This window comes from Crotalus tigris, unplaced genomic scaffold (assembly GCF_016545835.1).
Source record: "Crotalus tigris isolate CLP2741 ecotype Arizona unplaced genomic scaffold, ASM1654583v1 scf7180000018287.699579, whole genome shotgun sequence".
Taxonomy (NCBI): domain Eukaryota; kingdom Metazoa; phylum Chordata; class Lepidosauria; order Squamata; family Viperidae; genus Crotalus; species Crotalus tigris.
Window position 1 is genome coordinate 166,327 of NW_024096924.1, and position 27,485 is coordinate 193,811.

A 27,485-nucleotide genomic window follows, 5' to 3' on the forward strand; every position below is an offset into this window, starting at 1 on the left:
GCAGCTTGGAGCTGAATGTGACTTTAAGGAGTTTTGGACTTAAAATGACAAACATTAATTGGATATCCTTGTCAAAAGGAGTTCAAAATTGGCTAGTCTATTTATAACAATTTGATCTGTGGATAGAAAGATAAATTATGAATTATGAATAGCAATTATACTTATAAATGCCTGGATATAGCGCAGTAGTTATGAATTTGTTTGTGTATAGATAGTTTGTATTACAGAGCTTGATTAAATGTTTTGCCCTGAACTGACTGTATCTTCTGAATCTTTACAAAGGTTATTTGGTAACACTTTGAAACTAATAGATGAAACAAAGCACTATGTGTTTTATAGATTAAAACATACACATTGCACATGCTTATTTTCAAGAACTCTGAAAATGTGATTTGCTTTTCAGACCCTTCACCCCCTTGGTAGCCATTCTGGAATTTGCTTCAGAATTGACAGTTGACAGAACTGAATTAACTATTCCAAATGGGGTCTGAAAAGCATAGGGTTTAAAAAAAATACTTCCAGTAATCTGGACTACAAAAATACTTCCTGTAATCTGGACTTTATGATCCTACCAAGGCCACTTGGAGTATTAATTGTCTTTTTAGCAATTGCATTATGTTGCTGGGTCACACTGAATCTGTGATTGACAAGGACATCCAGATCCTTTTTACATCCACCATGTCTTGCCCATCCTATATTTGGCCTCACATTTTTACCTACCCAAATTCAGAACTGTACACTCCCCCTTGTTAAAGTCTATCCTATTCTTTCCAGCCTTCTGCTCATGCTTATCTCAATTGGGGTCAGTTTGGACAAAAATCCTGAATAGTAAAAAAAAACAAAAAACAAAACAAAACAAAAAAACAGACAAAGCCCTATGGTACCCACTTTCCTCCAAACTGAAGTTGATCCTTTCATGAGCATTCCGCAGTCATTTGGTCCCACAGAAGACTAAGTAGGGATCCTGTGTGGCCCTGCAAATCTTGTAAACTGCAGTTCCCATATGCCCCAATCAATATAAAGTCAGGTAACAAACTGAGTTGTAGTCAAATAACATCTGCAGGGCTACTATTGCTACATCTAAGGAAGGAAAAATGAGTAAATATGGGCTTTTCTCAATCATATTTCCATTTTATGAATTGCAAAAAGGAATAACAAAGAGTAGCAACATTCTACCCTGCAGACATGTTTTTTTTTAATTCTTATAAAAGCAATCCCTCATTATCACCCTGTTTAAATGAAAAACTTTTCCATACATAAATCCATTTTTCTAAGGAACTGCATTGCATTTGTAAATTCTGCTCTCCATTCTATTTACAAACTGTCAGGGATCCCCAGATAATATATCCCAAAAAGTCCAAATGGAAACCAAGATGGTACAATGAATTGTTTTTTAATAGCAGCATAGTGATTGCTATCTTGACTTTTTTTTTTTTACTATAGCCTGTTGTTTGTCCCTGAACTGCTTGTTTTTGAAGGCTGACTCTTACACGATTCAACTCATCTAATTGGCCAGTTTAAATCATTAGTAAAATGTGTTGAAGGACTTACTATATATACAGATATACAGTAGTTACAAGCAAATCTTTATCCTTTTGAAGTTCATCTGAACTGAGGACTATATGTTTTGTCTGGGGTTTTGTTTTGTTTTTGGTGTCTTTGTATTCCTGGCAACTGCCTGGAAAAGTCCTGCAGTTTTCTTGGCAAGATTTTTGGATTATTTATTATTTTGTAAGACTTAGAAAGAAATAATGGTCCAAAGTAATTTCAGTTGGCAGAAATTACAATCTCCTGATTTCTAGCTTGGTGCCTTAACCACTTCAACGTACTGGCTCTTTGAACCACATGCAGCACTCCATATATAAATCTTCAATTCCAAATAAAGCTTATTTGTACACAGCATTTAAATATTGCAACCAATGACACATTTTCCCATACAATCTATTTGTTCAGTTCATACTTTTATGAAACACATCTGTGCTAACATCCAAAATGTTATCAGCAATAGAAGAAAGTGGTTATTACTGCCACAAGTATTGTCAAATTAATACTTCTTTTCTCTTAATTACTTGAATTGTACAAGGCCTTATGCATTTTGGAGTTTCAGATTTTTCCATGATCTATGATATTTTCCATGACCTATAGCTTTTTCCTGAACCAAATACCTTCAGATATGTTATATCATGACTTTCTTTTATCTCACAGACCAAGTCATGCTGATTTCATACAATTGGAACTGTAGTTCAGTTTAACAGGAGAATACCAGGCTGAGTAGAATGAAGCTGCAAGAAAATCAACTTCATCTCCCGGTATATTCTAAGCAAATTTTGTAAGATTGGTTCAGAAATACTGCACACAAGTGAATATTGTATATTTGAGTAGCCTGGCTCCCTTTTTATAAAGCCAACCTTAATTTGTTTCAGGGATTCACCTAGAATAAAATTAATGGACAGGGAGGTTTTATAAAATGAGGTGAACATGCATGGCTGTTTGGAGAATGGCTTGAGTTCTTCTCCTAGCTATATATATGTTCATTAGAATAACTGTAGAAGGCAACTCACAAGGTAAGAAAGGTTGGCTGAAATGGTATCAAGATGTCAATTCCAAAAATTGTTTTTTTGAATAAGCAAATTGCCTCCCCCATAAATCTCAGAATTCCAAATACAGTTGCTAGCATCAAAATTTGGCCCATTCCTCCTCTAATTGCACTGCAGTCTTGCTCTATCCCATAACTTCATTTTACTCCAGATCAGGTTTAGCCCCAACAGAAGTTCTTCTGAACCAAGAAGGCATATCACCATAATGGTTTACAGGTAGTTCTTGACTTACAGCCGCAATTGAGCCCAAAATTTATATTGCTAAGTGAAACATGTGTTAAGTGAGTTTTGCCCCACTTTCTGACCTTTCTTGCCACAGTTGTTAAGTGAATCATTGCCATTGTTAAACTAGTAATATTGTTGTTAAGTGAATCTGGATTCCCTATTGACTTTTACTTATCATAAGGACACAAAAGCCGATCACATGACCCAGGGAAACTGCAACCGTCATAAATACGAGTCAGTTGCCAAGCATCTGAATTTTGATCATGTGACCATGGGAATGCTGCAATGATCGTAAGAATGAAAAATGGTCATAAGTTACTTTTTAAATGCCATTGTAACTTTAAATTGTCACTAAATGAACTGTTGTAAGTTGAGGACTGCCTGTATTTCCTTCTGAAGAAATTGTTATTAGTTGGCTAAAGAGTTTTTGATACACGCCGTACCTGGGTAATGAACTGTATTGCCTCTGAGCCTGCTGGAAACTCTCTCTTTCCTCTTGTCGTTGCTTCTGCATCTGAACTTCTACTGATACAGAATGTCTGCCACTCTGTGAATAGGTCTTTGAATTTGGCTAGAAAATGAAAAACAATTATTGTTAATAGTACGAAAATAAGAACAGGTGTGGTAGCTTAGCGGTTAAGACCCTGGGTTTGTTGACTGGTAGACTGACAGTTCAAGACCCAAATACCTCATGATAGGGTGAGCTCCTGTTAGTTCCCCCAGCTCCTGCCAACATAGCAGTTCAAGAGCATGCAAATTCAAGTAGATAAATCGGTACCACTTTGGTGGGAAAGTAACAATGTTCCGTGCACCTCAGCATAATAGTTATGCTGGCCATATGATCACGGAAGCGTCTTCGGATAACCCTGGCTACCTTGGCTAAGAAATGGAGATGAGCACCGACCCCCTAGGGTTGGACATGACTGGACAGGGGAAACCTTTACCTTTTACCTTTACTATAATAAGGCTCTCTTTGTATAGGCCTGATTCTGTGATCATCTATGAAAGACTCAAATTTACATTAATGCCACTGTCTCTTTTTCTGGGATACCTTTAAATGCAGGCTTCTGTAAATGAAATATTAAATGCTAAAATAACTACTGCCATCTGCATTTTTTCTGATCTTCTTTGAAGTTTCTCTAGAGCAATAGAGAAGCTTCAATCAACTGGGGAAATACATTTAATTTTACTCTACTGAACCTCTTGGGCATGCAAACTTTCCTAATGACGTACATCCCTGGTCTTCTGCATCACTCCTCTTGCTATTGGATTCTGTGTATGCCTCTGGTTGGAGAAAAGGGGAAAAGCAAAAGAAAATGTAAAAGATGAGGAAGAGGAAACAAATGCATTTCCTTGCAAAAAGAAAAAAAAAACTAGGGTAGTTTATTTGTAGTTTGAAGATCACCCAGAGGATCATGTTGGGAAAGGGTGATATAAGTTAAAGTTGCTGATACTGAATTTCCCTCCCTGCCCCATACAACCCCTTAAAATATATCTTTTTTTTTTTTTTTTTTGCTTAACTGTATTTTGGCTTCTTTGTTAATTATGACACTTAGAGAAAAATATGAACAATTAAAAACTAAGAGCATTTCACATACTGTTTCAAAGTCAGAGACTGATCTGAACCATAAAACCTTCAGTTTAAATTTATGAAGTAGCTTCAGTTATCATAGATTAACATAACCTTAGCTGTCGGTTTAAAAAAATCTGAGGCTATCTTGACCCAAAAGGTTTAGCACTGAAAATATGTTTAAAAGATACTTCCTCCCTTATTATTAAAATATGGATGCCTGAATAGTCTTTTTTTTATTTAGCAATGTTTTCAGATGAATATGAGAGCTTTATCTCTGTTAGGAAGAGATATTTTATGTATATTATCTATAAGAATGAAATCCCATTGACTCTGAACAGGGTAAGCCACCAACCTGGTTACAGTGGCTTAATGTCAATGATGGTCAGTTTCACTCAAAATAAGTAGTTGCTACTTTGATGGGGCAATTTTGTGATCTGAGAATGCATTCTACCAGATGTAGGGTCAATTCAGTACTAAGTCAAGACAATTGCACATATATTCTACAAGGGAAGAAATACTGGATATAAGCATGCAAACAACTAGTTCTGTTTAACTAGTTACTTTAATGCATTAGAAAAAGCTTCCTGATTCAAGGACATTCTAATTCATAAGCTTACGTTTTTAATCTTGATACGCTCTTGCATTAGCATCTGTAGAATCCTGAAGTATAAGAGAACCACTAAACAGCTTATCTTTTAAAAATAGTTTTCAATTTTTCATTTTTTAAAAATTCTTAATCATATTCATTCAGAATGTAGCACAATTTTTCCAACTGATTTATGTTTCTTCTATTCTCATTTGCTGCTTCATAACATGGAACTATCATCAATATTCAGAATTATACTTTTCTATATATTGTACTCAAATTAATCTAGGTGATACCAATTCATACTTTCTGACATACATTTTCATTCAAAATAGATCCTACAAGTTTACTTCCATGCAGTCATCAACTCTACTACGGAAGATTAGACAATCTTCATTTTTATCTATTATCTTTCTCTGAGTTTTTAGACACACAACATATCTATTTTCCATTATTTCCAGTTATTTGTTAATTCATATTCTTTATAATTTTTGCATTCCAAATCAAAATTTTTACATATTTGTGTCACCAATGGCGCCTAGATATTGATCTCCATTGCCCATCATGCTTCTGACCAATTTTTTAATAATATAAAAAAGGTGTCAGAATAAATCATTACCTTTGGCTAGTCACAAAAATAACAAAAATTACATGAGCTAAATATTTTTGCTATACCAACTGTAGATTAAAAAAAAAAGTTGCATCTTGCAATGTTCCTTGCATAAATCTTTAAGCTCTTGGCTGGAACTTGAATTCCCAAAGAACATTAGTCAAAGATGTAATTCTTTTTGTTTGTTTGTATCATGTTTTTCCTTGTTGAAAAAATAAGAATAAGACCATGAACAACAATGTGTAAGCAATCTCGACAGGGCTTTCATGGCACAAAGTGGCAAGTAAGAAGATAAATTCTAGGCAAGAAAAATAACATGAAGATCACAATCTTATCTGTATTTAATTCCTAGTAGATTTGAAAATTGGCTTCATAGCTGACATGGAACTCTATATACAAAATGAACCAATATACCCAAACCGGTGATTTTCTAAATGCATTTTCAGTACATTTTAGAAACACTATTTATATTCATTTTATATCATATCTACATACAATGATTAAGCTTGGTATTTATCACAAATATCAAAACTAGCCTTTTCATTATATGGTAAAATATAGTTCCCTGTACAAATTGTGTGCTCAGAGTATAACTTCCAAATAACTTAACACCTGTACAAACAGGGCAGTACAAGGTGAAGTACAATTATCATAATTCTTTAAAGCTATCAAATAAAGCTGGCTCTGCCTTAACCCAGTTAATTGCAGGGGATTTTGCCCTTGTCTATGTGGAGATGTATCATAACTGTTGAACTTTTAAATCAAATAATCAAAGCTGTTATAAATATATTTTATCCAAATATATATAAGCTTATATCTTTAATAATGAAACTTCAGTGTATCTATCATTTGAACTTTTCTTGATGAAAGCACAGGAGAAAATAATGCTTGATAGGAATACTGACATCCTAATATATAAATCATTTAAGGGATTTGCTTTTAAAATCTCAACATTAGGCTAATATTTCCTGCAATATGAAACATAATGTAATATATTATGAAATACAATTTCTCTAAATATGATAAGGAAATAAAAAGTTACAATAAAATGTTTCTTGCATTATGCAAAGGGCATATAAGATTAAAATAGCAAAAACATTCAAGATTTTCAGAAAGATATTATTGAAATAGAGCTATATCCCTTTATTAATTATTTGCAAAAGAAATATAAAAAACTGTATTCAATCAGTGTAATTTGGAGCTAGAAAATGCTGTAAATGGAATTCAGATTGCATTTTATGAAAAGGTCTGCAACTATGAAGGCTGATGTCACAGTGGTTCTATTAATCTTTAAGATGTCACATGTGCATATGGATAAATTCTATCAATGACAAAAAGACATTAAAAAAATTAGGATTTCTTACGAGCAGAGGGATCAATTTTTGGAATAGTTCCTCTAAAATATATCTTCGCAGTGTCATCCTTAAAGTAGCACATTTTGTTTTGTTTTACTTGTAAATTAACAAGAGTAATAATTACATATCATAGAATACTCAATATAATTTAGAACACAAATTTTCTGGCCCTCAGGATACTCTATGGCAAGAGGACGCCCAACATGGCAATGATTAGGAAAAAAAGGGTAGTATCTTCAGAAGGTTTAATAGGATATTGAACAGCACTTGTCCTGGTAAATCTAAATGAAATATACTCAAATAAACCCTTTGATGTAGCTAACTGCTTGTAGTTCTTTGGCAGGACCAAAAAAGTGTGTGTTCAAGTCTGTGGACATATTAGACTTGTATATGGCTAGTTAGTAAAAGCATCAGAGCAGGTTTCTCACCTCAACTTTAATCGAAACATTTGTCAACCTTGTCTAACCTGGGTATTCTTCCAAAATGTGGACTTCATCACCCTAAAATTCCTTATAATGATCACTGCTGAAAATTCTAGAGTTCACACAATTCTGGAGAATGCCTAGGGTTGTGTGAGGTTATTTGACATACAGAATCAATACAAATCAATGTGTCTCAATAAGGGACAGAAGCTTCAAATAATGTTCTTCCCCTCCCAGTTTTAGAAAGTATTGTTGAGAAGGAAATATCAGTTAATGTTGATTTAAATTGAATTTCACTTCTAGAACACAAATGACTATTTACATGGAGGATTTGGGGACAGGAGGGTAGGCCACTTAGTGCACTTTAAGACATTACCTACTTTTCTTTATCAAACCTATTTGACAAAGTAGACCACAAACTTCTGCTTAGTAAGCTATAAAAAGGTGGGATAGACAACATCACCACCAGATGGATCTGTAGCTGGCTGACAAATTGTACTCAACAAGTAGTCCTCAATGGTACTACATCACATGGAGAGAAGTAAGCAGTGGGGTACCACAAGGCTCCGTCTTAGGTCCAGTACGCTTTAATATATTCATAAATGACTTAGATGAGGGAATTGAAGGGGAACTCATCAAATTTGCAAATGACACTAAACTGGCAGGAATAGCCAACACCCCAGAAGACAAGCTCAGGATCCAAAAAGATCTTGACAAACTTGAACTATGGGCCCTATCCAACAAAATGAATTTTAATGTGGAGAAAAGCAAAGTTTTACATTTAGGCAGGAAAAATCAAAGGTTTAACTACAGATTAGGCAAGACCTGGCTCAAAAACAGTAACTGTTAGAGAGACCTTGGAGTCCTAGTGGATGATCACTTGACTATTTGCCAGCAGTGTGCAGCAGCAGCCAAAAAAGCTAATACAATCCTGGATTGTATAAATAGAGGCATAGAATAAACATTATGCGAAGTATTAGAACCGCTTTATAAAACCCTAGTAAGATCACAACCCTAGTAAGATCACAAAATCCTAGTAAGATCAAACTGCAACCAGTTTTGGTCACCATACTACAAAAAAGATGTTGAGACTTTGGAAAAAGTTCAGAGAAGAGCAACTAAGATGATCAAAGGCCTGGAGATTAAAACATATGAAGAACAGCTGCAGGACTTGGTTTGGCTAGTTTAAAGAGAAGAAGAAATAGGGGCGACATGATAGCAGTATTCCAGTATTTGAGGGGCTAACACAAAGAAGAGGGCATCAAACTATTCTCCAAAGCACCAGAGGGCAGGACAAGAAATAATAGTTGGAAACTGACCAAAGAGAGAAGCAATCTGGAATTAAGGAGAAACTTCCTAACAGTGAGGATGATTAACCAGTGGAACAGCTTGCCTTCAGAAATTGTGGGCACTCCATCACTGGAGGTTTTTAAGAGGCTAGACAATCACTTGTCTGAAATAGTATAGGTTCTCCTGCTTGAGTAGGCGGCTAGACTAGAAGACCTCCAAAGTCCCTTCAAGCTCTATTCTATTCTAATAAATGTTTTGAACATGTACATATACACATACATGAATGAATGAATGACAGATAGATGATAAAGTGCATGTGTGAATAGTTTAAGGAATTTTGAGGTGACCTTCAGAAAAGCATGAAAGAGCTTTCAAAAATGGGAGGGAGAAATTATCTGCTAGAGAGACTTGAAAAGGAGATTATACAATCTAAAAATTGGAGCAAGTGTGAAAAAGAAATTCTAAAAAATCCTGTTTTTATTTTGTTTAGTATAAAATGAAACAGGAAGAAACTTGAACTTTCAAGATTCTGACATTCTTCACCAATAATATAGTGTTCCTGGAATCTCCTGGCCTGTAGGAGGGCTGATAGATAGTTAAAACAATTGCTGAGTATTTTACACTACGAAATATTAGCACTGATCTTGAAAGTGAATGGATCTAATGCACACACAGAGAGAAACAATTTAGTGTAACAATTAAGATACCAGGCTAGAAATTGGGAGACCATGAGTTCTAGTTCTACTTGAGATACAAAGCCAGTCTTGTGACCTTGGTCAGTCACTTTCTCACAGACCTGGAAAGAAGGCAATCACAAACCACTTTTGAAATCTTGCCCATGAATTTGCAGGGACTTGTCATAAGGAATAATCCTGATTCAAAAGCACAGGAAAAAAACCCTCACACAGAAAACATAATACAACATCGACTTCTTCGTTCAATGATGTTATCAGAGATATGCTATAGTATAAACCAAAGGTGGAGAACCAGGATTCTTAATACTTGAGTATAACTCCTAGCATGATCATTTGTCATGGCCAGTGGAGAAAATTAACAAGAGTTGTAAATCAGTAATATCCAGAAGGGATATTTCTCTTTTCTGGCACATGTGAAACTATTTCCGCTACGGACACAAGACACTGTATTAGAGAATCATGATTGTATTGAACCCTTAAAAAGATCCTATGAGTAAGAACCTGAAAAAGATACATCAAAATTTCAAGAATGAAGCCCTAGACACATGTGCCTGTGTCTTCCACTTCAAGCATTTTGCCTAGCTGTCTTCAGGAGCTGTCATTTTAAAGTTTTTAATAAGAATGTCTGTGGTCATTAACGTTACTGGACTCACTACCTTCAAGATAGGGATTTATTGGACCAGCAGATAGAAGTGCCATTCTCCTTCAGCCATCGATAAAGAATCTGCCAAAGATGTCATAATGAAACCTAGTTTATAATCAATGCTTGCTCTCTATGTTCTAAACAGGATCATTATAATCAAACAACAGAGTCTGGGAAATATGGCTTAGGCAGCTAAAATTGTTTTGCTGTTAGAATTCAGCTCAAAATCTCCATCTTAAAATTGCAGAAGAGTGACAGGGAGGCCTTGCTATTTTACAAATGGAAGTTAGCTTCCTTTAGCTTCCTCCAAGAATCAGAGGGATTTTTCTATATAGCATTTATGTATGTAAATTTATTTCTGTAAAGCTTTATGTCCTAAGCCTTGTATACCCTCTCTCACTGTAGAGAGCACCTGGTGCCACTCTCTAATTTCATCAAGTTTTGATAGCAGGTCTTGTGCAGGTGATTTTTTATTCTCCAATAGCCAGACTGTAACCCAAGTTATAAAGTAAAAAAAATAGTAGTTAAGATTACAGTTAAAATATCCAATTCCATGTATATAGATACCCCACCCCCATTTTTGTGTTTTGTTATTTGGAATTTGCTAGGTACATTTTGAAGCAAGCACTTTTATAATTTTAAACTAACAGTCTAAAGTCACATATGCTGCTTAAGAGATGGGTTTTTAGTTCTCAAAAAGAATGAGATCATTGCTTTATTCCTTCCAAGTATCGTGATCTTACCTAGATTAGAATACACAGGAGGGAGAAAATTAATCCTAAAGTACACATCGTCTCTGCTAAATTAATGTGTCTGTACATAAGGGTACATGTGCAGCCCAGAGCCAAGAATCACCAAAGCTCAGGACAAATATAAATATATTAAGCACAATTTCAGACACTTTAAGCTCATTGCATTATTACTCCAGAGGGGGATAACTCCCCATTGTTTGTGAGGGGAAAAAAGAGGAAAAAAAGGTCAGTCTTCTGACCCACAGTTCAGGAAATTATTCCGTTCCAGAGGTAATCAACCTGTCATCGAAATAATTCTCCATTCAGTCATTGCTTATAAAGCATATCTAGGTTGCCTGTCTAAATTGCTATGGGTACTAATCATATTTGGATAGACAACATTTGGCCCATGACCTACAGTAGTAATGGTTTCAAGTCCTCCATTTATCTCAGATAGTTTCCCAAGATCCCTAACTATCAAATTTGGGACTCATTCAGAAGATCTTCCTCCTATAGTGTAGAACAGGGCTTTTCAACCTTTTCACCCATTGTACCACTTTTAGGATATGATAATATCCGAGTACCACCAGTCACCTAGCAAGGTGTCAAAAACTTGATGACAAAAAAAAGGAAAAAAAGGAAAAAAGTGATAAAGTACAGACATCCTCAACTTACAACAGTTCGCTTAGTGACTGTTCGAAGTTACAATGGCACTGAAAAAAGTGTCCCCCAAGCCACAGCTGAGCAAGACACCTGCCCGCCCACCCAGCGGTGCTCTTCCTCCTGTTTGAGGTTTTCATTGTTGTGCGCATTTCTGTTGAGGATTGGCAGCAGATGTGAGATGGGGGAGGTGTTAGGTTTTTATTCCCCCCCCCCGCCCGTCTGCTGGGTGGTTGCAGCAGGTTTTGGTCACTTTACATGACCCTGGCACACTGTGACCGTCATAAATATGAATCAGTTGCCAAGCATCTGAATGCAAATCACAAGACCCTGGAGATGCTCAACATTCCAGCTGATTGGCGCTTCTTCTGGGCTCAGCAGAAGCGTCAGGATCAGCGCTGAGCTCCAGCTGGAGCCTGGCGCTGATCCTGGTGCTTCCACTGAGCCCTGACAGCCCCGAAGAAGTGCTGATCATCTGGAAAGCGGCACTGATCCTGGTGCTTCTGCTGAGCCCTGACAGCCCTGCTCCAGCCATCTCTCGCTCAGGCTTATGCGGTGCTGCCACTGGTTCAGCTCATTCCCCTCCCCTGCTACCACTTTTCTAGGATGGTACATTGCCAGGTACCAATGTACCACAGGTGGTACCCGTACCACTGGTTGAAAAGCCCTGGTGTAGAAGGTCCTCTTTTCAGAAAATATTTTTTAAAAGTTACTGAATTTCCTTTTCTGTATCTAACAATGCCAACGGCAAAATAGCTTACCCATTAAAATAGCGTATGTATGGATATTTAATTAAATTTCATTACATTTATGAAGAACATAGGATATTTTATAACAGAACTTTAAAAGGAAGCTTGTATCTCTTTTACTTAAGTTTGATTTAAGGAACTGATTTAAGCAGGCTTGTGTAAGAGTCTGTTGGTTCCCTACACTTCTAATGCTAAATTTGAAAACAATCCAGGAAGAGGAAAAGAGAAGTCCAAAGTAACGCTGAAGTGAAAATTTGAAATAATATTCAGATTTTATGTAAGGCACACAAACAGAAGATATGTCTATGGCATAGGTTTCCCAGTTACTATAAGCTTCTACAGGATTATATGCTGATAGGTCTTTCTGCAAACTCAGATATCTTAGGGTTAGCAAATTGACAGCAGAACCACAGTGTAATTAAGTATATCTCGTTTCATTTAGGATATCTAAGCAATGTCAGCTGCCACAGAAATAAAATTTAGGTTACCAAAAAGCATCCTTCTTCAACTGAAAACATTGCTGAGGCCACAGAGGATAAGGCTTGAAGCTGCAAGGAGTAGAGTCTGTTCTGCATAACTCTGCATCATGCTGATGATTCTTTTTGTAATGTTAAAACTTCTTTCAAGGGCTGGTTTTGTTACATAGGTGTAAACATATATACCTATTTTGGTGGTTACATATGATTTGGGATAGTTACAATAGTAACACCCTCTCTCTTAATGGTGAGATTAATTTTAATCTCAAGAGGTTCAAAATCTGATTCTTTCACCTCTGCACTGAATGAAAACTATTTTTTTTAAAAAAATATAAGGCTTTTTTTGTACTCAAGAGGCAAAATCATATAAGTAAAGTAAAATAAATAAATAGGTATTTTATTCACAAGTCAATGGTTTGGAGAACAAAGCCTTTTCAAACATCACTTCTGGCTGGTTGGCGAAAATCAAACTGCAAATTTTGACATTTTTTTTTCTCATATATATTTAGACCTACATACCTATATACTCCTCCTTATGGGTGGTATACATCCTTTTCAATCTCGGGTCCTCTACAGGGCCCTTGGAGCGGGACGGCTTTGTGCAGGATCTTAGCTGTTCCTATCACTGCACTCTTCTGGAGCTCTGATGTTGTTCCTGGGATCTGTTGGAGCTACTCTCCCAACTTAGTAGTCATAGCCCAAAGTGTTCTTACCACCACTGGGACCACTTTGGTCTTTATTTTCCACATCCTCTCTCATTCCTCCTAGCACTTCTCCAGCTTCCCATACTCCTTTTTTCTGATGTTGATGTCACTTGGACTGCCACATCTATCATCATCATTCTCTTCTGGTCCTTGTCTGCCACCATAGTCTGGTTGATTGGCCAGTACCTGCCTGTCTTTCTCAATCTGGAAAAGTCCCATAGGATCTTAGCTTTCCTATTCTCCATGATCTCCCGTGGGATCTTCCATTTGGATGTTGGAGAGTCTATCCCATATTCTATACAGAAGTTCCTGTATACTGTGGCAGTTATTTAGTAGTAGTGCCATTCAGTGTATGTTATTTCTGCCAGTATCTAACACACACACATACAGACACACACACAGACACACTTGTAATTCATGGTTTAAAATGCATCCAAGTAAACCAGTAGAAGTATCTTGAATGCTACCATGTTTTATTTAAATCTATACAGTTTATACAAGCAAAGCATTATGTTCTTGTCAATGTCGCCAACAGAAATCCCCTGGAGACATTCTTTAAAGGGCAGATAAGTTAGTCAACATCAATTGTGTGACCCAGGAATGGTTTCCAACAGGCCAGACAATATCCTTTTACAGAAGGGACAGATGGCAGAGCACAACCCAAAACAAAATTAGGAATGTTGCACCACAGATGGAAAGGCAAAGAGTCATATGTTAAAAGGTCATTCAAGACATGGAATCAGTTTCCAGTAGGAACTGAAGATAATACCTTAAACAAATCAAAGAGTGGGCTATAGCACTATGGAGGAATAATTCTGCTTGCATGCAAAAATTTCCAGGTAGGACCAAAACAACTCTGTCCTAAAACCCTCCAAAACTACTATTGACAGGCAAAATAGCTGTCTATATTTGACTTAATCTAATATAGTTTCCTTGGGACTTTACTGTTTGCTCTACTCAGATAGTATACTGAATGAGTACATACCCATGGTTGTTCAAAGCTGTAAGTACGCCTCCTGTCTTCCACATCTTCGTCTTGCTTGGCTTGTTGAAATTCTTGCCTTAATCGTTGTATCCGGTCATGATTGCTTGGAGCTGATCTGTTACAAAATAAGACATGAAAACATAACTGATAAGTTCTTTCTTCAAATCCTAACATTTTCTTTTTCTAGTAAAAATTAGTACTTATAATAAGAATGTTATAGTTAATTCTATTTCTTACCACAACTTAAAATATACATGCCATATCAGGCACAATATTAAACAAAACTTTGGATAAGGAATACACATATTATTATATTGCTACTGTAATAAGAAATATATTATGGATGGATTTTTGAAACCTCATGGGAAAAAAATCAGTACTATGTTTATGTCTTGTTATTTTACCACAAATGCTTAGACTCCGATGAAAGAAATCCTTCTTAATGTAAACACAATTTAAAACAAATATGCATCTTCTAAGCCTTCTTCAGTTCATCTAATCCAGTGGTTCTCAACCTTCCTAATGCCGTGACCCCATAATACAGTTCCCCATGTTATGGTGACCCCCAAGTCGGTGTGGCCATCAATAAGAGAGAGTAGGACAGCTAGGGAAAGGGGAAAAAATGGCGGACAGCGTGGTTTGGCGACCCCCGTGAAATGGTCGTTTGACCCCAAATGGGGTCCCGACCCACAGGTTGAGAACCACTGATCTAATCCATAAGAATGTAACAAGAATCCTTGCATCAGGTCAAAAACTCAACTGGGGCATCATGCTCTTACCAGCTGGTATTCAGAAGGCTCACAAGCATGGACAAAAATCATGCAGAAGAAATTATCAATTGGCAAATCCAAATAAAATTTCCTCAACAAAACAGGAACTATTACTATATGCATTTAAGGCATATGGGCATGTGAAGACTATATTAAAGGTTTTTAAAGAAAGGCAAACATCTTTTAATGAGATCTCCCTGTGACAGTTAAATGTTACTCATTTCAGATACTCTGCAGATTTATGAATTTCATTTCAATGGGTTTTGTCAATGTAATTTGCAGATGACACTATTAAAATATGTTTCCTTGTCAAGAACTTCCTACTTAGGTCTGCTTCTGACAAGAAGTTTGAACTTATCAGTTTAACATTAAAAGGTTAATAGGCATGTGATACATTTCAACATGTGAATCTCCCACAACATTTATCAGGAATCATATCATGCTTACAAGAATAGATATGGCCCTTTCTCTCCTAAAGGCCTCTCCTAAAGTTTGATTTGATATGAAAGCTCAGTTCTCTGTGCACTTATTTTGGAAATACAATCCATCAAATTCAGTGGAATTACTTTTCACTTAACAACCTTCAGGTTTGCAGTATTATTTTTGGATGATCTAAAATTATTTAACACATCATAACAATAGGCAAAATATTACGCTTTTTATAATATTAATGACAAAGAAGAAACTTGGGTTCTTATTTTTGAGGTTTTTAAGAATCTGCGAGAAAAATATTGTAAGGGCCCCCTAAATTGTTTCTCCAGCATATAAAGAAAAAGAGAACCAGCCAAGGCAAACTCAAGATTTTTTTTTTATGTTAGATGCAATGGACATAATAATGCTCCTTCCCATTCTACATCAACTAAATAACAACTAATTTCCTTTATTTCCACTTTGGGAATCCTTCATCACACCTGAGTGAATGAACAGATAGCTGAGACATCAAGAAAGAACTATGAAACTTTAAGATTTGCCTTATATTCTCAAAGAGAAGAAATAGTTAAAAAGCTGAGGTTGGCTCATGCATTGTATTTGGACACTCCAGCTATAATTTTTCTCAGGGCTCCTTGGTGTTCTTTGACCATGCTTGATTACCCAAACTAGGTAACATCATCAGTGTTAGTAAGGACCCCTCATTTCAACCCTGAACTACAAATATTCTTCTTTAGCAGTACATTTTTTTTCTTTTTTAAAGTATTAGGGATTGATATTTAAGGCATGTGTTGCACACCTTAATCTCTCAGTTAGAGAATTTCAATATACTAGCTATATGACAAACTATTCTTACATTTATTTTTTAATAAATCATAGATGTTAGTCCATCTTTCTATAGCCACAAAGGAGAAAAAACACAGAATCTGATCAGAACTTTAGGGACACAATATGAACCTGGATGAATTTCTATCTAAAAGCTAATAAAAGGAGTACTTCCCTAATATAGCTCACAAGAATAGAAAGATGGGGACTTCCAGTTTGCCATCATGGACGCCGGAAGGCGAGCTCCGTCTTCCGCGTTCAATTTTGTTCTGCTGGGGGACTCTGGAAAGGTCAAAGCTCACCCTGTAGGGGCAATGAGCAAGGAGGGGACCCCTGCTTGATCACGGGAGGGTGGCAGCTTGATCCGGGGCAGCCCTCCAAACCGTTGGAGGAAAGACCTGCAATAGCAATATGGCTCGTCACTAAACTGCTGACAGCCAAAATCAAACTTACCATCAAGCACTTTTAAAGCAACATGGATGAAACTGGGTGAGATCTGATCTTCTCTTTAAGATCAAGTATTTTTCTTTTCCTGTAAAAGCTGTCCAAAGTATTTTTCCCCCTATGAGGAGAGAGGGAAGGGAATTTCTGCCCTACCCTCTAAGAACAGCGGCAACTGACTATCCAGGGGAGTTAAAGCACTATAAGAACAATTTCAATCTAATTGGATTTATATGTTTCTGAAATTTGAGGACCAAAAGTTTTCTTATTTTTACTGGAGACTTCAAAAAAGAAATAAAACTGGAAAAAAGGATTATAAAAATTTTGGAGTTAAAAAACATTAAACAGCATTGGTGACATCTTTTGGTGAAGTATGTTATTAGAACTTGTTATTGCCTAAAAGAGACTTGGATTGAAGCCCAGACTTCAGATAAAACTCTTTCCACCTTGACAGATACCACCTGTGATAAATTCAGTTGTAAAGAGAATTTCTGGGTGGCATAATTGGCTTGTTTGAACTATGAATGTAAACTTTTACTGACTTTCAGAACTATATGTGGGGAATTGCTTTCCTATTTCTTTATATGAGAAACATTTGTTATTACATGAAATGACAGAATACCTTGGCCTATAAAATCTTACTTGACAAACAATTTCTACTATAAAGACTACCTATAATACGTGAAATAGAGGTCCCATGCCTAGTTATAAATCATTTTAATGTCTGATTTTAAAGTTCTCAACCTAATACACTATTAAGAGAATATGGATGAAGACCAGGAAAAGATTCTTTCCATGTTGAAAGCAATACATGAAACCATTCTTTCAGCTTGTGACAAAATAAGATGCAACATAAAAAAACAAGAAGCCAGCTTAGATATGCATACCCAAATTTTGACTACAACTAAAGAACTAACAACGCAGAAGATAACAGAAGAAGTGGAATAATCAAATACTAAGACAGAGGACTCAATTGACCAATAAATACAGTTAATGGAAAATCCAGAAAAGGGAGTGACAACACTGAAAATGAAAAAGACTTTTTATATAAATCAGAAGAAATTTGAGGAGAAAGAAGAAATGATTGAATGGAAGATAAACATATCAGGACAATCATGGGAAAGTGGTATAATGGGGAGATGATCTAATGAACACAAATGGGCTAGCCCTTCCAAAAAATGGCAACTAAATGGTCTTTCTTATTTCAAATAATATATACAATAATAGAAGGAGATCTATTTGATGATTTAAAAGCTCTGACATGGAAGGCTAATTGGCAAAGGAAGAAAGCCAGAATAAGGCTGAAGAAAATTGGGGCTTTGATTTATTAGAAGGGATTTCATAAAGAGTTAAAGGAGAAGTTGAGATAAGGGGAATTTTGCTCATTTAATTTAAAATATTTGGAAATCAGTTGAAAATAAGGATTCTATCTGTTTAATATTTAAAACTTAGACCCAAAGGAAAAAAAATATGAATATGTTTGACTTATTGATTAACCCAGACTATATCTATCTATCTATCTATCTATCTATCTATCTATCTATCTATCTATCTATCTATCTATCTATCTATCTATCTATCTATCTATCTGGGTCTTTGGTTATTCGGGTTTTTACCTGCGTAAAATTGGAAGTGTCTTGGCGATGTTTCAATGAAGTCCCATTCGTCATCTTCAGGCTGGTGTTTTCGGCTTCGTGCTTCTAGGAGCAATGTGTGATCGTAGCTGTTTCTTCCTTTTAACTGCCAGTGGGGGTATGAACTGATTGGGTGGGAGCTTGGCTGTGTTCTGATTGGATGGAGGTATGTTCTGATTGGTTAGGGGCTTGGCTGTGCTCTGATTGGATGCGGGAGTGTTCTGTTTAGGTGGGGGCTTTGTTGTGCTCAGGTTAGTCTGAGTTATAGGGGGATTTGAGATGATGGGTTGCGTTGCTGTTGTTTGGCTTCGCATTCGTGGTCGTGCCTCATCTTTATGGTGGGTGTCAGTTTGCTTCATGTATGGATTGGAGCTGTGGTCTGGCTTCTGGTTTGTGGTCGTGCCTCATCATCAGTGTGGGTTTGGGTTTGCTTTTTGCGTGGATGTGTGGTGGTGACATCCTGTGTGGTTTTCGTGAGTGTGGGTCTGGTGTCATTCTTTGTGTTAGGAACTCATTTGTCAATAAGGGTGGGTTTCCAAATGGCTGGTAGGCAGGAGGTATCATCTCATTTGTTTATACTGTGTGGGCGTTTTTCTATCTCGATGGCTTCTCTGATTATTCTGTTATTAAAGTGTTCAGTTTTGGTGATAGTTTTGGTCTTTTAAAAGTCAATTTCATGTCCTGTGGCTTTAAGGTATTGGACCAGGGAAGAAGTTGGTTCCTCTTTTTTGATTGAGTTTTTGTGTTGTTCAATGCATGCACTTATTCTTCTGTTGGTTTGTCCGATGTATGTGGTGGAGCAAGCGGTGCATGGGATTTCATATACTCCTTGATTTTCTAACTCAATTTTGTCTTTGGGGTTTCTTAGGATGGTGGATATTTTTCTGTTTGCGCAGAATGCTGTCTTGATGTTGTGTTTGTGAAGGATCTTGCTGATTCTGTCTGTGGTGCCTTTTATGTATGGGAGGAGGGCTTTGCCATTTTTTTGTTCTCTGTCTTGGATTTTAGTTGGGGTTTCTTTTTGGATTAGATTGGTAATCTTATTTCTTTGGAATCCGTTGGATGTTAGTACATTAGTGAGAGTGTGTTGTTCGGTTTTTAGGTGTTGTTTGTTAGCTAAGCGTTTTGTTCTGGAGATGAGTGTCTTGGCTACGGAGTTGATCTGTGCTGGGTGGTGGTGTGTGAGTGCATGCAGATAGCAATTTGTGTGTGTTTTCTTCTGGTAGATGGTGTGTCCTAGGGAGCCAATCTAATCCCCCTGCAACTCAGATTAGCCTGAGCACAACAAAGCCCCCACCCAAACAGAATACTCCCCCATCCAATCAGAGCACAGCCAACCCCCCACCCAATCAGAACACAGCTAAGCTCCCACACAATCAGTTCATACCCCCACTGGCAGTTAAAAGGAAGAAACAGCTACGATCACACATTGCTCCTACAAGCATGAAGCCGAAAACACCAGCCTGAAGATGATGAATGAGACTTCGTCGAAACGTCGCCAAGACTTTTCCAATTTTACATGGGAGAAAACATGAATAACCAAAGACCTACATACAAAAACCCGTGAAAACCTCAGAAAACACACACACACAATATATATAATGTTTTGATTTATTGAAGGGGATACTGTATTATTAATTAGATGATTTAATATGGTGGGAAATAGATAACTTTTAGAAAATAGAACAAGGCTATACTCAAATAGATAAGATACGTATTTTGAATATTAGATTTTGTTATGAATTGAGAAAAGGGAAACTTTGGTTACCCAAAGCCTGGAAATTATAAATATCAAATGTTAAATTTCAATATTGATGGGAAACTAAAAAATGGGGAAAAACCAGTAACAGGACATTGATTGTGTATAAAGATTGAATGTAAAAGTGTTCCATCACTGAGGTAAAGCTTCAGGGAAAGATCTCAACGCAAACAAACTTTAAGGCAAGAAACATTATTTCATGTATTCAAGTCCAAAGCCATTTCAGAAAGTGTGAAAGATAGTGCCAGGATTATAAATTCATCTCTTCAGGGTCCATAGCCTATCTTTAATCTGACCACATCTTTACCTCTTTGGACGTAGATAGGTCTAGTGCAGGGGTAGGGAACCTTGGCTCTTTTATGACTTGTGGACTTTAGTACCCAGAACTCCTGAACCAGCCATGCTGACTCAGGAATTCTGGGAGTTCAAGTCCACAAGTCATAAAACAGCCAAGGTTCTGAAGGAAGTTACCCCTCCCAGAAGGAAATATTAAAAAGGAAAATATATTTTTCACCAAAAGGATTTTTTGAAAAGCAAAAACTAAACCTGGCCCCAAATTTCTTTGCCCCAAGCAAGAGCTAGCCTCATACAAATGCAAATGTAAAACCATCAGGAAGGTTGGAGCAAGGGAACTCAAGACAAAGAAACTCTTAAGAGTCATTAGCCCAGCCCCAGGGAAGCAGGAGATAACTTTTGGGATATAATAGGACTAACCCATTACCATCAAGTATACCATAGAGGCACACCTAAACTCAGGTCAGAATACATGACACAGGAAATAGCGTCAAAGTTCAGGACACAGGAACAGGAAACTATTCCAAACAAAAGGCTAGAGGAGGTATAAAATCCTACTACACCAGTGGTTCTCAACCTTTTTAATGCCGCAACCCCCAACCGGTCGTAAGTCGAGCACTACCCAACCGGTCGTAAGTAGAAGACTACTCAACTGGTGCAGCACTGTTTGCAGAATGGGACTTTTGGCAGGCTCAGCAGGGCAGAGACAGCCTGGACAATTCCTATTGGCTTTTGAAAGCCAATAGAATTAGAGTCTATTCAAGAGTCTATTCTATTGGCTTTGAAAAGCCAATAGAATAAAAGAGAGTAGCACAGCTAAGGAAAAGGGGGAAAAAATGGCGGACTGCGTTGTTTGGCGACCCCCGTGAAATGGTCGTTCGACCCCAAATGGGGTCCTGACCCACAGGTTGAGAACCACTGTATTACACCATGGGCTCAGCCCTTCTTTCTTCTGCTCTTTCCTGAAGAACCATCTTTCTGCAATAAACTATAACCTTCTTCCCAAAGCAGTCGCCATGTTTGCTTAATTATTCCCTGCTTGGATGAACCAGGATGAAGACTTTATTTCTAACAATTTGGCACCCTGAGATGGGACTCCAAGCTAACCTCTCCAATGGACTGAGACTGGTAAGCCCCATCTTGCCGGCAGCAGACCCCCTTGTGTCTGTGGATGGGTTTCCCAGGCCTTGCCCAAGTGGAGCTAGGGTAGTAAAGGGAGTTTTGAGAGTTTGAGCTGAAGGACTGCTTTGGAAAGAAGGTGAAGGTGAGTACCTCTAAATTTTAAGTTTAAAGTCCAGGGGAACAAAGAAAATGTGTGTATTTCTGTTTGTGTGTGTGTGTGAGAAGATCTTTTTTTTCCCAATCACAGTTGGATTTTGCTGCTTCTGGTCTTTCCTAGCCACAGAAAGGATCTGTTTAATTGGCAGAACCTGGAAAGCATGGGGGTTAGGTCAGAGTGTAGGACCTTTTGTTAAGGAAAAGGGAGAGGCTGTGTGAAAATGGAATGGAATGAGTGAATGAGAGAATTGGATTTGGGCAACCGGCTGGTAAGGCCCTGTAAGCAAAGCCCACTTATATGAGGGGCCCATACTCAAGTGCACAAAGCACAGGTCCTCAGCAGACTTCTAAGTCTGTAAAACTGATAGGCGGTGTGTAAATGGAGGCCGGGTACCTATGCGCAGGTCCTCCTCAGACAACGTATTTTTGAGGTCTGCAAAACCAAGGGGGTCCCTAAGCTGGAAGGGCCACTTACTCCGTGTAGGGACTGGAGTCCTTCCTGGGCAATTTTTTAGTGCCCAAAAACTGAGGTGGGGCGGCAGGTTTGTTGTCGCTAAGAGCGGCTGAGAAGTGCTGCTAAAGAGAAAAACCCGACTGAGCCAGTTGCACCCCACATCGGAAGGAGAGCATGGGTAGCTGCAGTTCGAGGGTTGGAATTAGGACACTTATTGGAGATGTGCTCGAGGTGTGGGACGAGAGGCTGAGTGCCTGTCCTGGATGGTAAGAAAAAGAAAAAGCGAGCAAGACAAATTTGTGAGAATGAGCTTTGCTTAGGGCTTTGCTGAAGGATGAAACTGGGAAACCAATTTGGCTAAATAAAGGTACTTAAAAGGGAAAATAAGATGGTGATTCTCTCTCTCTCTTTCTCTCTATGCAACCACATGGTATGTGTAAAATGTGTGCCTTCCCTAATTTGAGCCATCTGAAATTTATGCTGGGAATGACTAGAATGTGTAAAACTAACACTTCTGTTTCTATCTCTGTTTTCCTTGTCTTTGTGTATATGTTTGTCAAAGTCTTTGTGTGTGAGGTAAATGTGACTGCTAACTGTTTCAGATCCAAAGAGAAAAGAATTTTAAAATTCTGCTAGAAAATTTGCTTAAAATAAGCCACAAAAAGGAAATACCTCACTCTGTCTGGCCAAAAAACAGAGTGAAGAAAAATGTGTTTGTTTGTTTGTTTGTTTTCCTCTTTCTCTCTGTGTACTCTTAAGAACAGTCCAAAGTTAGCAGGAGGGAATGTTTTAAGTTCATCTGCTAGAAAGATCTCACTCTTGCATTTAATAATATATAATAAAGTTGGAAGGGACCTTGGAGGTCATCTAGTCCAACCCCCTGCTCAGGTAGGAAAGCTATATGAACTTTATCAAATGCTTTACTAAAGTCCAAAAAATTATATCCACAGCATTCCTCTAGTCCACTAATTTTGTAACTGGGCAAAAGAATGCAGTAAGATTTGTCTAGAATGATCTGGTTAACAAACCCATGTTGGCTTTTAGTAATGACTTTGTTTGCCTCTAGGTGCTCTTTTCCAGGATCTTCCCAGGTATTGAGGTCAGGCTGATAGGTCTGTTGTTTCCTAGATCTATTCTTTTTTCCTTTTTTGAAGAGGGAAACTACATCAGCTCTTTTCCAGTCCTCTGGTAGTTCCCCAGTGCTCCAGGATCTTTGAAAAATATAGTTCAGTGGTTCTGAGATCACATCTGCCAGTTCCCTGAGAACCTTGGTTTGTAATCCATCTGGTCCTGGTGATTTGAACTCTGCTAGGCTGGATAAATGCTCACTTACCATTTTTTTTTCCTATCTTAACTTGTGTTTCTAATCTATTTTTCTTATATAGTACTGTTTTTGATAAGTTGGACTGTTTGCTTTTTTATTCTTTTTGACTGTGGTCACAAGCCTTAGTTCATTTTGAGCCTTAGCTTTCTTCACCTCATCTTTGCAGGCTCAGACTATTTGCTAATATTCTGCTTTAGTTATGTGTTCCTCTTTCTACTTTTTAAGTTTATTGAAATTAGCTCTCTTAAAGTCCAAGACTCTAGTTTGACTGTTCTATTGTCATGTGTTTCCTATGTACTTTAGTCAGCTGACTAGCAAAAAGTTCATCTATTTCTCCTTTTATATTGATCCAAATGCATTCAAGATAGTTTTCATCATTGTTGTGTCCTAATTCTGTAGATATGTAGTTATTGCTTATATAGAGAGAAACTCTGCCTCCTCTTTTATTTGGTCTGTTCCTTTTAAACAATTGAAATCCCTCTAGTTGAGTGTTTCATTTGTGGGTTTTATCCCACCATGTTTCTATAATGACAACTATATTATATTTGCCCTCATTCTTTATGACTGACACCTATGTGTTAGTCCACTTTGTGTGACACTCGCTATTAAAAGCTTGATTTCGCTTGATAGCAAGGTTGATATTCTTGTCCACACACATTTATGTTACTTGCACTGCTAACCCTGTAATTTTTGATTGCTGGGGACAGGGATGTTCTGTATCAATTAACTCACTGTCCCTTGTTTAAATATTCCTCCAGAAAATCTGTGAGTTTATTGCCAAGTAACTCAGTCCCTTTCTTTGATGGACACAAACCATTTCTTTTGTACATTGTTTCATTGGAATACCATTTCAAGATTTCCAAAATTGTCATTTCTGATTTTTTTTTTTGGTCAGTGTCTGTTGTTGGGTTAATTTCCTTCTCAATTCTGTCTAAAAGGTGTTAATTTTGTTCCAGGGGGAATCCAGTGTTTTATTTCATTGTTGTGTACCTTTTGGTGTTTTATTCTAATCCTGTCAATCTTAATTGCTGTTACCCAGTGTGTACATTCCTTATAGCCAGTGGGTGTTAAGTGTTTGTGAATCAGACTAGTTTGTATTGGGTCCTCCTTGTATTTGCCAAGATATGTCCTCTTTGGGGGAGGAGGGAGTGTCCTGCCTGCTGGGTTCCTGCCCCAAGCTCTGGAAAATCATTCTGCAATGTGTTATAAATGAGTGTGTTCTAAATGGGTTTTATCTATCTATCCTTTTCCTGAAAAATGTGTGTCTATCTACAAGAGCCTTTTGAAGCTCAAGTCTGCATGTGTGGGGAAATAATTTTCTCAAGTTACTTTTCATATCCTATCACTTATTGGTGAAGCTACTATGAAACTTTTCTTATCTCAAATATATACCGTGTATGCCGGCGTATTAGGCGACCCGGCATATAAGACGACCCCCGTCTTTATCGCCGAGCTGCATTTCTAGAACGTCATCTTATACGCTGGAAACTACCAATATTTCTGGCATATATAAGACGACCCCTGTCTTTGGCGCCGAGTTTAGCACTTCCGGAAGTTGTCTTATACACCGGCATATACGGTAAGCATTTCTCAATCTCTAAAATAATGTGGTCTATTTTAGAATAAATGTTCTCCTATCTCTGGAAAGTTGCACACCTTAAAATATTAGGCTTTTAAAATTATTTGGAGCTTTCAGCATTCTCAAGCTGTTCAGCTGCAATTGCTCAAGTTCAAAAGTGAAACATTTCATTTTGTTGTTCTCTTACCAGAATCCAGGTTTTTCTTGTCCTCAATCTGTGATTGCCCCATTTGTCTATCTGTTTCTTTAATAACTGCAATATTAATGCCTTTTCAAAATGCCTGCATGCTATCCCCCTTCCAATTTTTTTTCCTGCCCTTTGTTCTCCATACCTTTTGTCTGCCTCTCCTGGGAGAGTCCCTCAGAAAGGGGGGGGGAAACCTTGTTCTTGTATCTTCCAGCCCTGAAACCCTCTCCCAAGCCTTTGGAAGCAGAACACACAGACCCAGATGCTGCCTCCATCCATTTGAGCCATGGAATTGGGTTTTGGATCCAGCCATCCACTAAAAAGCCACCATGCAATCTGAGTGGAACATCTTTCCAAGTCCTACTATTTCCCCAGATGCCCATGAGAGCTGCAGAAGGAAGGAGTCCTGGAGCCACTGATGCCATGTGAAGCATCAGAAGAGAAAATTAGACTATGGGGGGAGGGTGGAAACTCATTGTAAACTTTTCTTTCTTGCCCCATTTGTATTGTAACAAGCCAGTTGAATGTATTAATGGAGAAATGGAATTTGCGAATATGTGGCAGAACAAGTACTGAACACTTTGGACTTCTATCTGGTGGGAGGGAAAATTTATCCAGAATGTTTGTATTGCCTATTATGTAAAAGTAGCTGCACATACATGCACACACACACACACCATTTACACTATTCAGAATCACATTGAGTCTATCCCCTCCACCTACCTTTAGTAAAGTTCTCCAGGCTGATTTTTGCTCTATTGCACCAAAGCTTTGTAGGAACAACTTCCAACAAATTCCAAGGGGGAGGGAACCAGCCCCTCTCAGGTAATTTGCAATTCATGTGCCCTGACTAAGGAAGCAACAGGAAAAATCCCAAATCTCAGCCCTGAATATCTTGCACTGTTGGACTCAGATTGGGATTCCTAGAGCTCATTATGTGCAATTAAAAAGAAAAATTTAATAGCCTAGCATATTGGCTAACCTCAATTGGACATTACTAACCTGGATGCACTGAATTAAGAGCTAAGGCAGGACACAACCCCTGAAAATGGGCAGCCATGTACTGAGGAAAACCATGGCTGTGAAGAATTTTGGGAGGTAAGCAAACCTGACTGGAAGCTAAAGGTGACATCCAACATTTCAAAATGATTGGCACAGAATATTGGACACTATAAATTTCTTTTCCACCTAACAAAATTTTTGCCTTGACTTTTAGAACTTTATGGGTGCAAGCTCCCCTTTTGGGAGCCACTAAAGGGATCTTTTTCTGCTGCTTCTATTAGTGTCTTATTTTTTGGCTTAACAGTTTACAAGATTGTTTACCAAGTTTCCCTGACCAGATCAATTTTAATCTTGTGCCATTTAAGAGTGTCATTCACACACTTAAGGCACAAAGCGGGGATTGAGGGAAGTTCCCCCCCCCAGAAGGAAATATAAAAAAGGAAAATATATTTTTCACCAGGATTTTTTGAAAAGCAAAAACCAAACCTGGCCTCAAATTTCTTTGCCCCAAGCAAGAGCTAGCCTCATACAAATGCAAGAGCTAGCCTCATACAAATGGTAAAACCATCAGGAAGGTTGGAGCCAGGGAACTCAAGACAAAGAAACTCTTAAGAGTCATTAGCCAAGCCCCAGGGAAGCAGGAGATGACTTTTGGGATATAATAGGACTAACCCATTACCATCAAGTATACCATAGAGGCACACCTAAACTCAGGTCAGAATACGTGACATAGGAAATAGCCTCAAAGTTCAGGACACAGGAACAGGAAACTATTCCAAACAAAAGGCTAGAGGGGGTATAAAATCCTACTACACCATGTGCTCAGCCCTTCTTTGCTCTGCTCTTTCCTGAAGAACCATCTTTTTGCAATAAATTGTAACCTTCTTCCCAAAGCAGTCGCCATGTTTGCTTATTTATTTCCGGCTTGGATGAACCAGGATGAAGACTTTACTTCTAACAGTTCCCTACCCCGGTCTAGTGTAACCACATTCCTGAATCCATGTTTAATTCTAGGACAATTAAATTTTCTTCCTCTATTTCTTACTCTTTGTAAAAAAATTATTCAATAAAATCAAATGTTTTAATGCCTAAACTCATTCCCTTTGTGAGTTGAGGCCAGATTCACCGTCTTAGTAATAGGGCAACTTGCACCAGATTGACCTTCTTGTTTGATGTCTGCCAAATGCACATTACTAAAATGCAGCTTC

The 27,485-nt window shown here is 37.7% G+C and overlaps 1 protein-coding gene across 7 annotated transcripts in view; it reads right to left on the minus strand.

Annotated features, from left to right (window-relative positions):
- Positions 1 to 27,485, minus strand: part of LOC120310748 (partitioning defective 3 homolog) — a 449,365-nt gene that overhangs the window by 27,419 nt on the left and 394,461 nt on the right. For all 7 annotated transcript variants that reach the window (XR_005557452.1, XR_005557451.1, XM_039349526.1 and 4 more), the window contains 2 exons: positions 14,302 to 14,416; positions 3,266 to 3,393 (listed from right to left, as the gene is read on the minus strand). Coding sequence is in view for 5 of the 7 variants with exons in the window: in XM_039349526.1 (XP_039205460.1) it covers positions 3,266 to 3,393; positions 14,302 to 14,416 (243 nt within the window). In the remaining 2 variants the exon portion in view is untranslated. The remainder of the gene's footprint in view (positions 1 to 3,265; positions 3,394 to 14,301; positions 14,417 to 27,485) is intronic.